Source organism: Polypterus senegalus, chromosome 14, assembly GCF_016835505.1.
Source record: "Polypterus senegalus isolate Bchr_013 chromosome 14, ASM1683550v1, whole genome shotgun sequence".
Classification (NCBI taxonomy): domain Eukaryota; kingdom Metazoa; phylum Chordata; class Cladistia; order Polypteriformes; family Polypteridae; genus Polypterus; species Polypterus senegalus.
In genome coordinates this window covers 93,298,060-93,310,668 of record NC_053167.1, presented here as the reverse complement: position 1 = coordinate 93,310,668, position 12,609 = coordinate 93,298,060, and the positions used below count along the sequence as shown (strand labels likewise).

The following is a 12,609-nucleotide window of genomic DNA, read 5'->3' as shown; positions in this document are numbered from 1 at the left end:
CCTTGGTTTTGTTATACGAATTAAATGAAAAACAAATTAAAATAATAGAAAAATTTAGTTTAGAACAAGCTATTCAGCCCAATGAAGCTTGCCAGACCAATCCACCTAATTCCTTCAAAATAATAATCCTGCACAGGTCTGAAAGGTCCCTGAACTCCTTTTCTCTACCACGGTACTTGGTAATGTATTCCAAATGCCAACAATTCTCTCTGTTAAGGTAAACTTCCTACAATATGTACAATAGGTTTGACCTGCTTTGACCTGTGTCCCCTTGTTCTTGTTTAAGAACTCATTTTGAGGTAATAGCCTGGATCCACTGTACTAGTCATGTTCCAAATTTTCAAACTTAAATCATGTCATCTGTTAATCTCTGTTCTAGAAGTATTGATTACTTTGCAAAATCTGTAAAGATACTCACAAATTGCAGTAAGGCTGACACCAATTTAGTCTTAAATCAGTTTACTCATACTCATGTCATCTAGTGTTGTGTCTGAAAACATTGGGTTTGATCTACAATAGATAATCAGAACTATGTTGAAGGCCTACATCGAAATTATATGAAGACAAGAAAAAGGTCTTGTCAGGGTTGTAGAAGTCTTCTGCTATGCAACGTGTACTGTAAATCCAACCATTTTCAAAAACCCACTTTACTCCAAGCAGGGTTGTTGGTGGCTGGACCCTTTCCCAGCAAACACAGGGCTTGAGGCAGGCATAATCCCTGGACATGGCGCCATTTCATTGCAGAGTGAACACGCAGACATACACGAGCCAATCTAATAATAATAATAATAATATCAATCCACCTAACCTGTGTGCTTTTTGACTGTGGGAGGAAACCTCAACACCTGAAAGAAATTCACACAGACAAGGGAAAAATATGCAAACTCCACACAGGGAGCACTCTGGACGTGAACTTTGCTCTTCTTGTTGTAAAGCAGCAGCATTGCCATGCAGTATATGAAATACAATAAGACTGTAATTTCAATAAGGGTGTATAGACCTTTCACATCTACTGTAGTAGCTCATTATAAAAATTCTTTAGCTTGTAAGACTCTCAAATGGACTAAAAAGAGTACTGTAAGGGTTTTGAGTTAGATTTCAGCACACCGTGAAAAAAATGGAAGACAGCTAAGAATATAAATAGTTCAGGATAGGAAGTGAACACATTGAGCCTAAACAAAGTCAATGTATTGTTTTATAAATTTCTGATAATGTTAACATATTATATATATATATATATATATATATATATATATATATATATATATATATATATATATATATATATATATACTGCTCAGAGTATAGCATAATGTCAATGAAACTTATGGGATATTAATCTGGTCAGTTAAGTAGCAGAGGGGGTTGTTAATCAGTTTCAGCTGCTGTGGTGTTAATGAAATTAACAACAGATGCACTAGAGGGGCAACAATGAGATGACCCCAAAACAGGAATGGTTTAACAGGTGGAGGCCACTGACATTTTTCCCTCCTCATCTTTTCTGACTGTTTCTTCACTAGTTTTGCATTTGGCTACAGTCAGTGTCACTACTGGTAGCATGAGGCGATACCTGGACCCTACAGAGGTTGCACAGGTAGTCCAACTTCTCCAGGATGGCACATCAATACGTGTCATTGCCAGAAGGTTTGCTGTGTCTCCTGCACAGTCTCAAGGGCATGGAGGAGATTCTAGGAGACAAGCAGTTACTCTAGGAGAGCTGGAGAGGGCCATAGAAGGTCCATAACCCATCAGCAGGACCAGTATCTGCTCCTTTGGGCAAGGAGGAACAGGATGAGCACTGCCAGAGCCCTACAAAATGACCTCCAGCAGGCCACTGGTGTGAATGTCTCTGACCAAACAACCAGAAAGACTTCATGAGGGTGACCCAAGGGCCCCATGTCCTCTAATGGGCCCTGAGCTCACTGCCCAGCAGCATGCAGCTCGATTGGCATTCGCCATAGAATACCAGAATTGGCAGATGCACCACTGGTGCCCTGTGCTTTTTACAGATGAGAGCAGGTTCACCCTGAGCACGTGACAGAAGTGAAAGGGTCTGGAGAAGCCATGGAGAACATTATGCTGCCTGTAACATCATTCAGCATGAGCAGTTTGGTGGTGGGTTAATGATTGTCTGGGGAGGCATATCCATGGAGGGTCACACAGACCGCTACAGGCTTGACAAAGGCACCTTGGCTGCCATTAGGTATCAGGATGAAATCCTTGGACCCATTGTCAGACCCTATGCTGGTACAGTGGCTCCTGGTGCACGACAATTCCTGGCCTCATGTGGTGAGAGTATGCAGGCAGTTCCTGGAGGATGAAGGAATTGATACCATTGACTGGCCACCACACTTTCCTGACCTAAATCCAATAGAACACCTCTGGGACATTATGTTTTGGTCCATCCAATGCCACCAGGTTGCACCTCAGACTGTCCAGGAGCTCAGTGATGCCCTGGTCCAGATCTGGGAGGAGATCCCCCACAACACCATCTGTCATCTCATTAGAAGCATGCACCATGTTGTCAGGCATGTATACAGGAACACAGGGCCATACAAAGTGCTGCGTACAATTTTGAGTTGCTGCAATTCAATTTTGGCAAAATGGACTAGCCTGCCACATAATTTTTCACTCTGATTTTTGGGCGTCTTTGAATTCAGGGCTCTGTAGGTTGATCATTTTCATTTCCATCAAACGATGTGGCATCCTTTCGTTCCTAACACATTACCCAGTCTATATCAGTATAGATATCCAGGAGGATTTCTTTTTCCCATTGAGATCTGATGTGTTTTCAAAGTGTTCCTTTAATTTTTGAGCAGTTTATATATATATTTAAATATATATATATATATTTGTAATTGCACGTCCCTGCTGTATTCGTTTTTCCCCTGGTTTTCTGCCAAATACGACCATCTTAACTGAACAGTTCTTAATAAAATTCAAGTATTAATTGGCATGGCCCTCCCAGCGCCTCTCTCTCTCTCTTTATAGAACCTATTGCCCCGCCCCTTTATCCTATTTTGTAGTACTGTATCAAATTCACGGGCAAATCAGTGCCGTCCTTACCACGTGACACGTGTCAGTTGTGTTACGCGTCAGCGGAAGTAGTTTTTCAGTTTTTATTACTCGCTGCATCTGCAATTAAACCAGTGGTAATATTTATTAAAATCTTCAGTTCTGAGATGTGTAATTAGTTGTGTGTTAGCATAAACAGCATATTTAATTAAGCAGAACTGCTTTAGTGTTCCTCGCGAAAGACCGGACACGATTGTAAATAACACGTAGCTGTGTTTTTCTGTTCTTTTAACCTTGTTTTAATTGATATGTCAGACAGCTTTTAAGTAAAACAAAACCAATCAGTACGTGGTTACAGATTGCAGGTAACGTGCATTTCTTTTATGTTTATCTAGTTTAAGGAAGACGGCTGCATGAATGGCGGCTGTAGATGATTTGCAGTTTCAAGGTGGGCATATTTTTATCATCAAATACAAGCTTTTGTTGATTGCTTTAATGTCATTTGTGACAGGTGCTTATTAAAGTGAAGATAGATTATACATCATTTTTGCTATGCAGATGAGTCAATATGTGTCGTATAAACAGATTTTAGAAAATGTTTTCGACTGACCATTTACGATTTGCTACATACTTTGAGAAAATATTGTAATTGTTGCCAGTAATTAGTGTGCACAATTTTACGATTGTATTTTCAGGTTGGGGGTATAGTGGGCGCTACTAATGTGGTACCAAAAATGACAGTGTTTTATATAGGTTACAGCTGTAACATGCTGGATGGATTTTTCAGGAATTGCTAAATTAGTATTCTGTGTCTTTAACCTCTAGTATAGCTTGGTCCACAGTTATATATTTGCCAGTTTATGGTTGCTGAAAAAATTGTATTAAAAATCCCTTGTCCCTCTTTATGTCCACACTGAACAACATTGGATCTTTCATAGTTTTAATAAACAACACTAAACTGTGCTTTGCAAATGTTTATATAAACGAATTCAGTTAAAATGCAGTTTCCTGTGAAAGAAAAGTATATTCAGCCCTGGCTTCATAACCTGGCATTGGCCTCTTTTGCAGAAATAAATGTTATTTTATGTATAGTAACACAAGGTAATATTGTCCAACCAGTTTATAAAATTCAGAGTTTTGGGTGGACAGGGTAGCACTGTGGAAAAGGCAGGAAGCACCCATGGGTGGGATGCCAGTCAATCACATGAGCAAATTTAGCAATACTAGTTAACCTATCTTGTACAGCTTTCAGAATGTTGGAGAAAACTAAATTCCCTACAGGAAAACCCCTGTGAGCATGGTTGGAGTGTACAATCTCGGCACATTTGGTATCTTGCACATATTTGCAACAATGTACAGGATTCAAACCAGGATAGCAGATGCAAGCAGTAGCACCAGTAACCACTGTGCCACCATGCAGTCCATTACATTAGTTGTCCTCCATGAATTGCTTATGTTTTATCATTGCACAAAGAACATTTGCATATGTAGTATCTGAAAATAATGTTGTATGTAATGTCAGCTAAAAGTACCCTATCAGCATTTAAGTAAGATTTAGTTCTGTCTTTTTTTCTTTTTGATCTATTACATTATCTTGTGTGTTTTTATGTGATTGTAATATTGTACAATTTGTTTTCATCTTTACTATTTTAGCAGATGATCATCTACTGTATTTTCTTGAAGCATTCAGTGGTTTGCTGTGGGATTTGTGTTTGACTTACTGAAAGCCAGGTTCACAGCCTTAGAAGCAGCAAAACAATTATAAACCACTATGGTTGCAACTCAGTTGTTATAAGGCTGTTATTTTTAAAGGACCTTTTCCTTTCTGTTAAATGATGTCTTTTATTACAGCAAAATAACACCAAAGCGTCTAAAGCACATTGCTCCGACCAAATGCATTCCAGAAAATTTCAGTTATCCTTTTATATTATTTTTTTGAGAATAGATTTTTCTTGTTCCTAACCTCACGTGTAGAACCAGAATGTTGCTTTTCTTTCTTAGAGTTGATTTATGTGCCTTCATATTGTTTGAGCTATTAAAATGACTTTTCATTTTGTTTAGTGCTAACTTGGGGCAGTTTGAGATCCCCTTAATTGTTTAGTCATCCATTGGGCTGAGTTTAGTGGGATTGTCTTCCCTAGGTAGATTGCCAGTGATGCTGAAATGTCTTCACTTGTAGATTATGTGATATACTCTAGAGTGAATTTGTAATTGTTTCTTAACCATAGTCATTGACTGTCCTTCTTCTGAAGGCCTCTGGACCACTAAGTCTCCCAAGGATCAAAATAAATAATTTGGTTTGGTATCTTAAATCTCGTCACTTCCATGGGGCAACACTGATTTGAAAAGGTCCATATAAAAATTACTTAAACCTATCAGAGCTATAATTTGTCTGTATAGTGAAGAAATGATAGTGAATTTTAAAGAGTGATCACTTATTAATTTGCTTTATAAAATATCACTACCATAAACTATCATTGTGCATATTTAAGACAATATCTGATTCAATATGCATTTCTTTGAAACCATGTATTTTAAAGTTATAATTTGCACTGCAGCATACAATGTTTGAGTAAGAAAATTACTGGGTGGTTATTATTTTGATTTTACTTGACAGTTCTAGTGATTAGTCCATGTTATAATAACATTTAACTAAAAAAGTTGTTTATCAGACCAATACAAGCTAATGCAATTTATCATTCAACCCAAACTGTATAGTTAGCTTGTAGATTTATTTAGTCTTTGTTTTACTTTAAAATCTGTTTGCATCCATTGACATTTTAGCTTTTATTTAGTAATTCAAAATCTTTCAATTTATTTATCTTTTTTTTTTTTTGGACAGAGTTTGATGATGCAGAAAATTTGTTAGCTGTTAATCGTGACGCCACAACCATTAGCATTGGTGATTCACATGAAAATTCTAAAAAACAGCGCAAATCTTTCAGGAACGTTCCAAAAGATGAAGACGATGATCTTCTTGGCAATGAAGAGTCTGACAAAACTGAAGTAGGAGAAAACTTGTAAACTGCAAAGTTTAAACCTGCTATGGATTAGATTTATTTTATTTTATTTTTTAAATAAATGTTTTTGCATTGTGAGACCTGTCTTGTTAATCTAATCAAAGTGGAAGAAATAAGACTTTTTATCAAAATGGTTTTATTCACAGATGTATTACTAATTAATTAGCCTATTTTATAATAATGATTTTACCTAATAATAAAGGAAAAAAGTTTTGCCAGAAAATATTTCCTACGATATCTTATGTGGGGCAGCACAGCACTGTAGTAGTAAGTGCTGCTGCTACCTTACATATCCAGCATCTTCCTTTTGCTGCTATTTTCTCCCAGAGATGTGTAGGTTAGGTTAACTGGTGATTCTAAATTGTCCCTGTGAGTGAGTGAGTGTGTGTGTGTGTGCTTGGGCACTCTGTCTAGGGTTGGCTGTTGTTCTGCACCTAGCCTAGCCTGGGAAATGGCACTGTCTCCCTGTGCTACCTAATCTATTAGGCAATGTTATCTTATGCTAGCCAACCCCTCCCCACCTCCACTTAGATGGTACCAATTTCTTAAGACTTTGGACTGTGGGAGAAATCTGGAGTACACAGGTAAAAATCTAAATGAACTTGAGTGGGGTTGGCTGGGTGGGAGATGGAATATTCCACCATGGAATGTTAAAACAATCAAAGCTATAATTTGTCTGTAAATTTCTTAGATGGTGATCATTTATTAATAAACTTCACTTAGACATCAGTTTCCAGCAAAATAATTATATGTGTATCCATTTAGTTGTTTACTTGACTATCAATTTTGAAAAATAAATATTTTTGCCTTTCGTGGCTAATTTACACCAAATGTATTATAAATTCAGTTCTCCACAACCTTAAAGAGAAAAAGCAGTTGTGAACCTGGATTAATAAATATTCTTGTAGATTATGAAATATCCAGATACATTTTTAGAGAATTACATGTAAGTTTAAAATAACCATCAGTTAGATCCTGTGTATATCATGTTATTTTTCTTGTCACAGTTACTTGCCGGTCAAAGGAAAAGTGCCCCCTTTTGGACATTTGAATACTATCAGACATTATTTGATGTCGATACATATCAGGTACCTTTTAATAAATATATTCTGATTTTTTTATATCCATATTTTAATGAATGTGTGATATTACATTACACTCAGCAAATTAAATAGAAGGAAAGTTGTAGTGAATAACTACTATCGACTTATTTGCCTTTAGGTCTTAGATAGAATAAAAGGATCTGTTTTGCCAATACCTGGTAAAAACTTTGTTCGCCTGTACATCCGCAGTAATCCAGATCTGTACGGTAAGCAGACTTTAAAAAAACAAAAACACACATACATGCACAACATGTGTGTGTATGTATATATGTGTTTGTGTGTGTGATATATATATATATATATATATATATATATATATATATATATATATATATATATATATATATATATATTTATATATATATACTTAGCAGGCTAATATGGACAAAATTAGTCTCATGCATGCCTTATTTTCTTAACTATTTAAGTATACTGTACAACAAACATAATGAAATTTTAATAGCAATATTAACACCACTTTGTGATCATTTTTTTAGGTCCTTTCTGGATTTGTGCCACATTAGTATTTGCCATTGCCATTAGTGGAAATATTTCAAATTTCATTTTACATGTTGGTGGACCCACATACCATTATGTGCCTGAATTTAGAAAAGGTATATACATATTTTACTTGTACTTTTATTTTGTTATTGACTAAATTGTTGTGGTACTTTAAGTTTAAAGATATACAACATAATTACTTTTTACTGCATCTCTCTAATCATTGAATAATTATTAATTTTAAAGGATAAATATTGTATTTTTTACATTTCATAGAACATCTGTTTTATTTGTAATGATTATATCAGTAAACTGGATATAAGCTGACTAAGTTAAGTTTGCTCCAAACTTGTAATAATATTGTAATTAGCGAAGTGATCAGAATAATACCATTACTATTACAAGAACAAAATGCCCTTTCTGGTTATGAAGGAAAAAATCTTTAGGTTTCCACTAGGTTTTGGTGTTTTCATATAAAATATTCCAGAATCCCATCAGCATCATGACCTTTTATAAGGGTAAAAGCATTGAAGGTTGTGTAACTTTCTTGCTATTTTTCTATTTTTTTTTTAGGAATAAATTATATATGCCACACAAATAAACAGTAGATATTAGCAGTTCTTCAGAGGCTCTTGTTTTTACTTTAGCATGCAAAAACTGTTTAAATAAAAAGTGCTCTTTTGAAATAATATAATTATTTCACCTTATTCCCCATTATATATTTACTGCACTTTAGTCTTTACAAATTTGTATTTTTCATTGCAAAAATAGTTCTGTATGTCCATTAAACATTATTTCATCAGTTATCATAAAAAGGTAATTGATTAAACATTTCTAATTTTAAATTGCATTAGATAGGCAGTGTAGTGTAGTGGTTAAGGCGTTGGACTTTAAATCCTGAGGTTATGAGTTCAAATCCTGTTACTGACACTGTGTGACGATGAGCAAGTCACTTCACCTGACTGTGCTCTGATCAGAAAAACAAAAAAAATGCAACCAGTTTATCTCAAATACTATAAGTTGCCTTGGATAAAGGTGTCTGCAAAATAAACATTATTATTGTTATTATTAATTATTATTGTTATTATTATTTTAGTATTAATTTATGTTATGTACACTGTGTAAACTTGCTTTAAAAAACTAACGAGTTTTATTTTGTTTTTTTCAGTAACCATTGCTGCAACCGCTATCTACTGCTATGCATGGCTTGTTCCCCTTGCACTGTGGGGTTTTCTGATGTGGAGAAACAGCAAAGTCATGAACATAGTCTGTTATTCCTTTCTGGAGATCGTGTGTGTCTATGGATATTCACTGTTTATTTATATCCCTACAGCAGTAAGTAGCCTGTTTGGTAGTCATTTACAAAAGTAACATGAATCATGTTGAATTTAGGTTAGGTTAGATAAATGTTATTAATTCTAAGGAGAAATGCAGATGCGGCAGTAGAAACATAAAAAAACAAAGATACAGACTCACAGGACAAATAATACAATCAATCCATCAATAGATGTATATTTGTACAGAAATAGCAAAATAAACAATTTAGTCTGGGACATCTAGAGAAAGCATTTATTGCCTGATAGCAGTAAGTAGAAAAGATCCCCATAAGCACTCCTTAGCACACCATGGGGGAATTAGACCATGGCTAAAAGTGCTCCAAGTAAGCCCTTCCTGTAAGGGATGGAGGGGATTTTTCATGATGCCATCCAGTTTTGTCGCCATCCTCCTTTCTACAGTAGCTTCCAGAGTTGTCACAGCATTGTCCAGAGTTAGTCCTGTAATAGAGCAGGCTTTCTTCATAAGTTTGTTCAGGCATTGTGCACCCTTTGAACTCATGTTGCTTCCCCAGGAGACAACAATGTATAACAAAACACTGATTTTCATATGAATAATTTTTCAGTACATTTACAGTGTATTTTATAGATTATTTTCTCAAGTTGCATGGTTCCTTGTTGATGCTACTTTGTACATTTTAAATGAGTCATTAAAAATAAAGCTATATTACACATAACATATGCACAAAATACTTTAGACTTTTAAGTGCTGAACACTCTTAATTGCTTTCTCCTCTGTTTTGGGATTTTTTACTTGAACATACACTTATATTATTGAAGTCTTTGACTTTGAAATCTTTTCTTTGATAGGTATTGTGGATTATACCCCTTGAATGGCTGAGATGGGTTTCTGTTGTATGTGCCATGTGTCTGTCAGGATCAGTTTTAGTATTGACATTTTGGCCTGCTGTTCGTGATGATCAACGGCGAATTGCTATTGCTACTGTGTCAGCCATTGTAATTCTTCATGCCCTTCTGGCTATTGGCTGTAAGGTATGTAGATGAGAATATGAAATTTATTTTAAAATATGTAGCAAAAGCAGTTGGAAGAGTACACTTACATTTATACAGATTGAAGAAACAAATGATTTTTTTTCTTTCTCTTTGATGCAATTTTGAACAGACATATTTTTTTGATCTCCCTGAAGCTGGTAATCAGATTCAGTCTCCTCTTCCCTCAACAAGTAATGTGACAATAAAAACTGCGAGTCAGAAAACATAAACGGTTTAGGTAAGCTAAATAAAACTATTAAAGTTTGTTTAGATTCTAGGTTTCAATGACAGTTTACATGGACATGTTTTAAAGCATTCCTATATTATCCATCCATCCATTTTCTTGCCTGCAATTTAGAATTTTGGGGTTCCAGTCCCCCAAAGGACATAATTAGAATCACAATGAACCAATTTAGTTAGTTACATTTAATGAATGTTTTATGTGAATATCAGTTAATTGAATATGAATTATATCCAGTAACTTGTAATATGGAGAGCTATTTTTAGGATGTTTGTGTTAAAATTATTATTCATTAAATGCTTTTTGGCAGCATTGTGGCCTAACAGGTAGCATAACTCAGTTTCTGAGTTTACATGTCCTTGGTTGTGCCTATATGTTTTTTTCACAGGGATCAAGGTTTTATGTGACAGTAAAAATATGTGTTTTAGTTAGTTAGCATTCTCATCTATAAATACATAACCAGAAATAGGAAAGTTTGGTTGTGCATGCCAATTTCCAATGCATTGGAGTAATGCCCCAATTAAGACTAGCTCTGCCTTGGGCCTAATGCTGCTAGTATATGCATTGGCTCCATAGTACCGTACTTGGCAGATGGGGGGTTTCCGAAAATGAATGAAATGATATTGTGTTAGCCTTATGTTTTTAAATTAAGTGAAACAATTTACATATTTAATTCTAACAGGGTTTGTTGGTATGTAACATTGATGTGTCATTAAATGTTTAACAGAGATGTTCTTTCCCTTGTACATTTTCTGCAGGTTCCAGAGATGGTTGCCTTAATTTAGGGAAAAAATAAGAAGGGTTACGTGGTAGATACCTGTTTGGATTGATGCCATCAATGGAAATTGAACATGGCATTAGAGCAGATAAATTACATTTATAGCATTATCCAAATTACAATATTAGGACAGTTTTGAGAAGAAAAGGCCATCCAACCTAACAAACTTTCTCAGTCCTTTCACCAGTTTCTCCAAAATAACATCAAGTGGAGGTTTGAAGGTCCTTAAAGACTACTACCTACCACACCACTTGGTAACTTTTTCCATGTGTCTGTGGTTGCATTTGATATATAATTGTATAAACTCATTGTAAAAGAAACATTAAATGCATTTTTGATTATTTATTATGTGATATAAAGTATATTTTAGCCAAATTGTTTTGTACAAATTATGTTACACAGCAAGCTCAACTGTAATAAATATGTATTGTACTACACTTCCATATATCATGACTTCTTGTATTTTTGACTGTATTGTTTATTTCATGTGTATATCTTTAGTTCATGCAATTAAAGTTTTTTTTCTTAAAAAGTAATCTCGTTAAAAAAATTCTTAAATAAACATGTATTATTAAATTTGTAAAAATTGTTTTTGGTAATGGAACTGCTTTTAATCATATCCAGGAGGAAAAAGCTATGAGCAGCAAATGTTTGCTGTTCATACCATACTAAACCACAACTTTGTTGCTTACAAAACTTTATTTTTATAGGTTAATTTTATTGTCATTTTGTAAAGGTTTCTAAATAGAAATCTTACATTTGTTATCTGTAATGATTTTTATCCTAGTTTGTGCCTTCAAAATAACTTCTGTACTATTTATTGTTTTTTCATAATGAAAAACATAGGTGAAAGGTATATTGCTTACAGAATTCTGAGATTCACTGGTATTTTTAAATGAAAGTTCATGTTCAAGTTTATTTTCACATACAAGGAGTACAACAAAGTTCTTACTTGCATGGCTGACCAAAGACAGAAATTTCTCAGAAATCTTTTAATTCTTCCTTTTTCAAAAGTGTTATACATTCAATCTGGATATTATGAAATTCTATAAAAAATAAATATATTATTAAAAGTTTAAAGTCTGGTTTATACTCGCCCCGTGAAGCCTGAAACCAAAACACATTTTTACATCCCATTCAATCGACACATTGATAATCTCCTAGTCAATAAGGGACATTATTAGATCAGTGTCAAGTAAAGAAGATCAAGTAAAATATTCCCCTTGAGCCTAATTACATGATGAGCAGATCCATTACAAATGTTTTTGCATGTCTTCATTGTGTTTTGATGACCTGTTGCTTCATTTTCAACAATTCATTCATCATTCTGGCACCCATGTAACCAGCTTCTTGTAGCTGTGTGATGGGGCGTCTCTCCAAGTCTGACTTCATTTTTGTCAAGTATAAACCAGCGTTTAAGAGTTTCAGATATGCTTTAGTAAGAGCCCAGCTTTCAGTGATATGGTTTGTATGATCACAAAAATAAATACAAAATTTGTTAATCTGAATTTTGAGTCCTAAGCTGTCTACATAGTATTCTTGAGAGCTCTGATGTGGCCATAGTCACATAACTTAATGATTTACTTTTTGCAGTGCCTTTACAAAGTATACATGAGCCAGGGTC

General features: G+C 34.7%; 1 protein-coding gene across 1 annotated transcript; it reads left to right on the top strand.

Moving 5' to 3' along the window:
• Positions 1-3,063: 3,063 nt before the first annotated feature.
• On the top strand, positions 3,064-11,514 carry yipf1 (Yip1 domain family, member 1). The gene is made up of 10 exons (XM_039735572.1): positions 3,064-3,152; positions 3,411-3,463; positions 5,858-6,021; positions 7,043-7,123; positions 7,257-7,344; positions 7,636-7,752; positions 8,808-8,974; positions 9,784-9,966; positions 10,097-10,204; positions 10,966-11,514. The coding sequence occupies exons 2-9, from the start codon at positions 3,433-3,435 to the stop codon at positions 10,193-10,195; spliced, it is 930 nt and encodes a 309-aa protein (XP_039591506.1). The 5' UTR covers positions 3,064-3,152; positions 3,411-3,432; the 3' UTR covers positions 10,196-10,204; positions 10,966-11,514.
• Positions 11,515-12,609: the final 1,095 nt, after the last annotated feature.

Bases quoted from the DNA above. Each gene is read 5' to 3' on its own strand.
- yipf1 (XM_039735572.1), top strand. From the start codon at position 3,433: ATGGCGGCTGTAGATGATTTGCAGTTTCAAG. The intron at 3,464-5,857 runs GTGGGCATATTT...TTTTTTGGACAG, and splicing joins AGATGATTTGCAGTTTCAAG to AGTTTGATGATGCAGAAAAT. The intron at 7,345-7,635 runs GTAAGCAGACTT...TCATTTTTTTAG, and splicing joins CAGTAATCCAGATCTGTACG to GTCCTTTCTGGATTTGTGCC.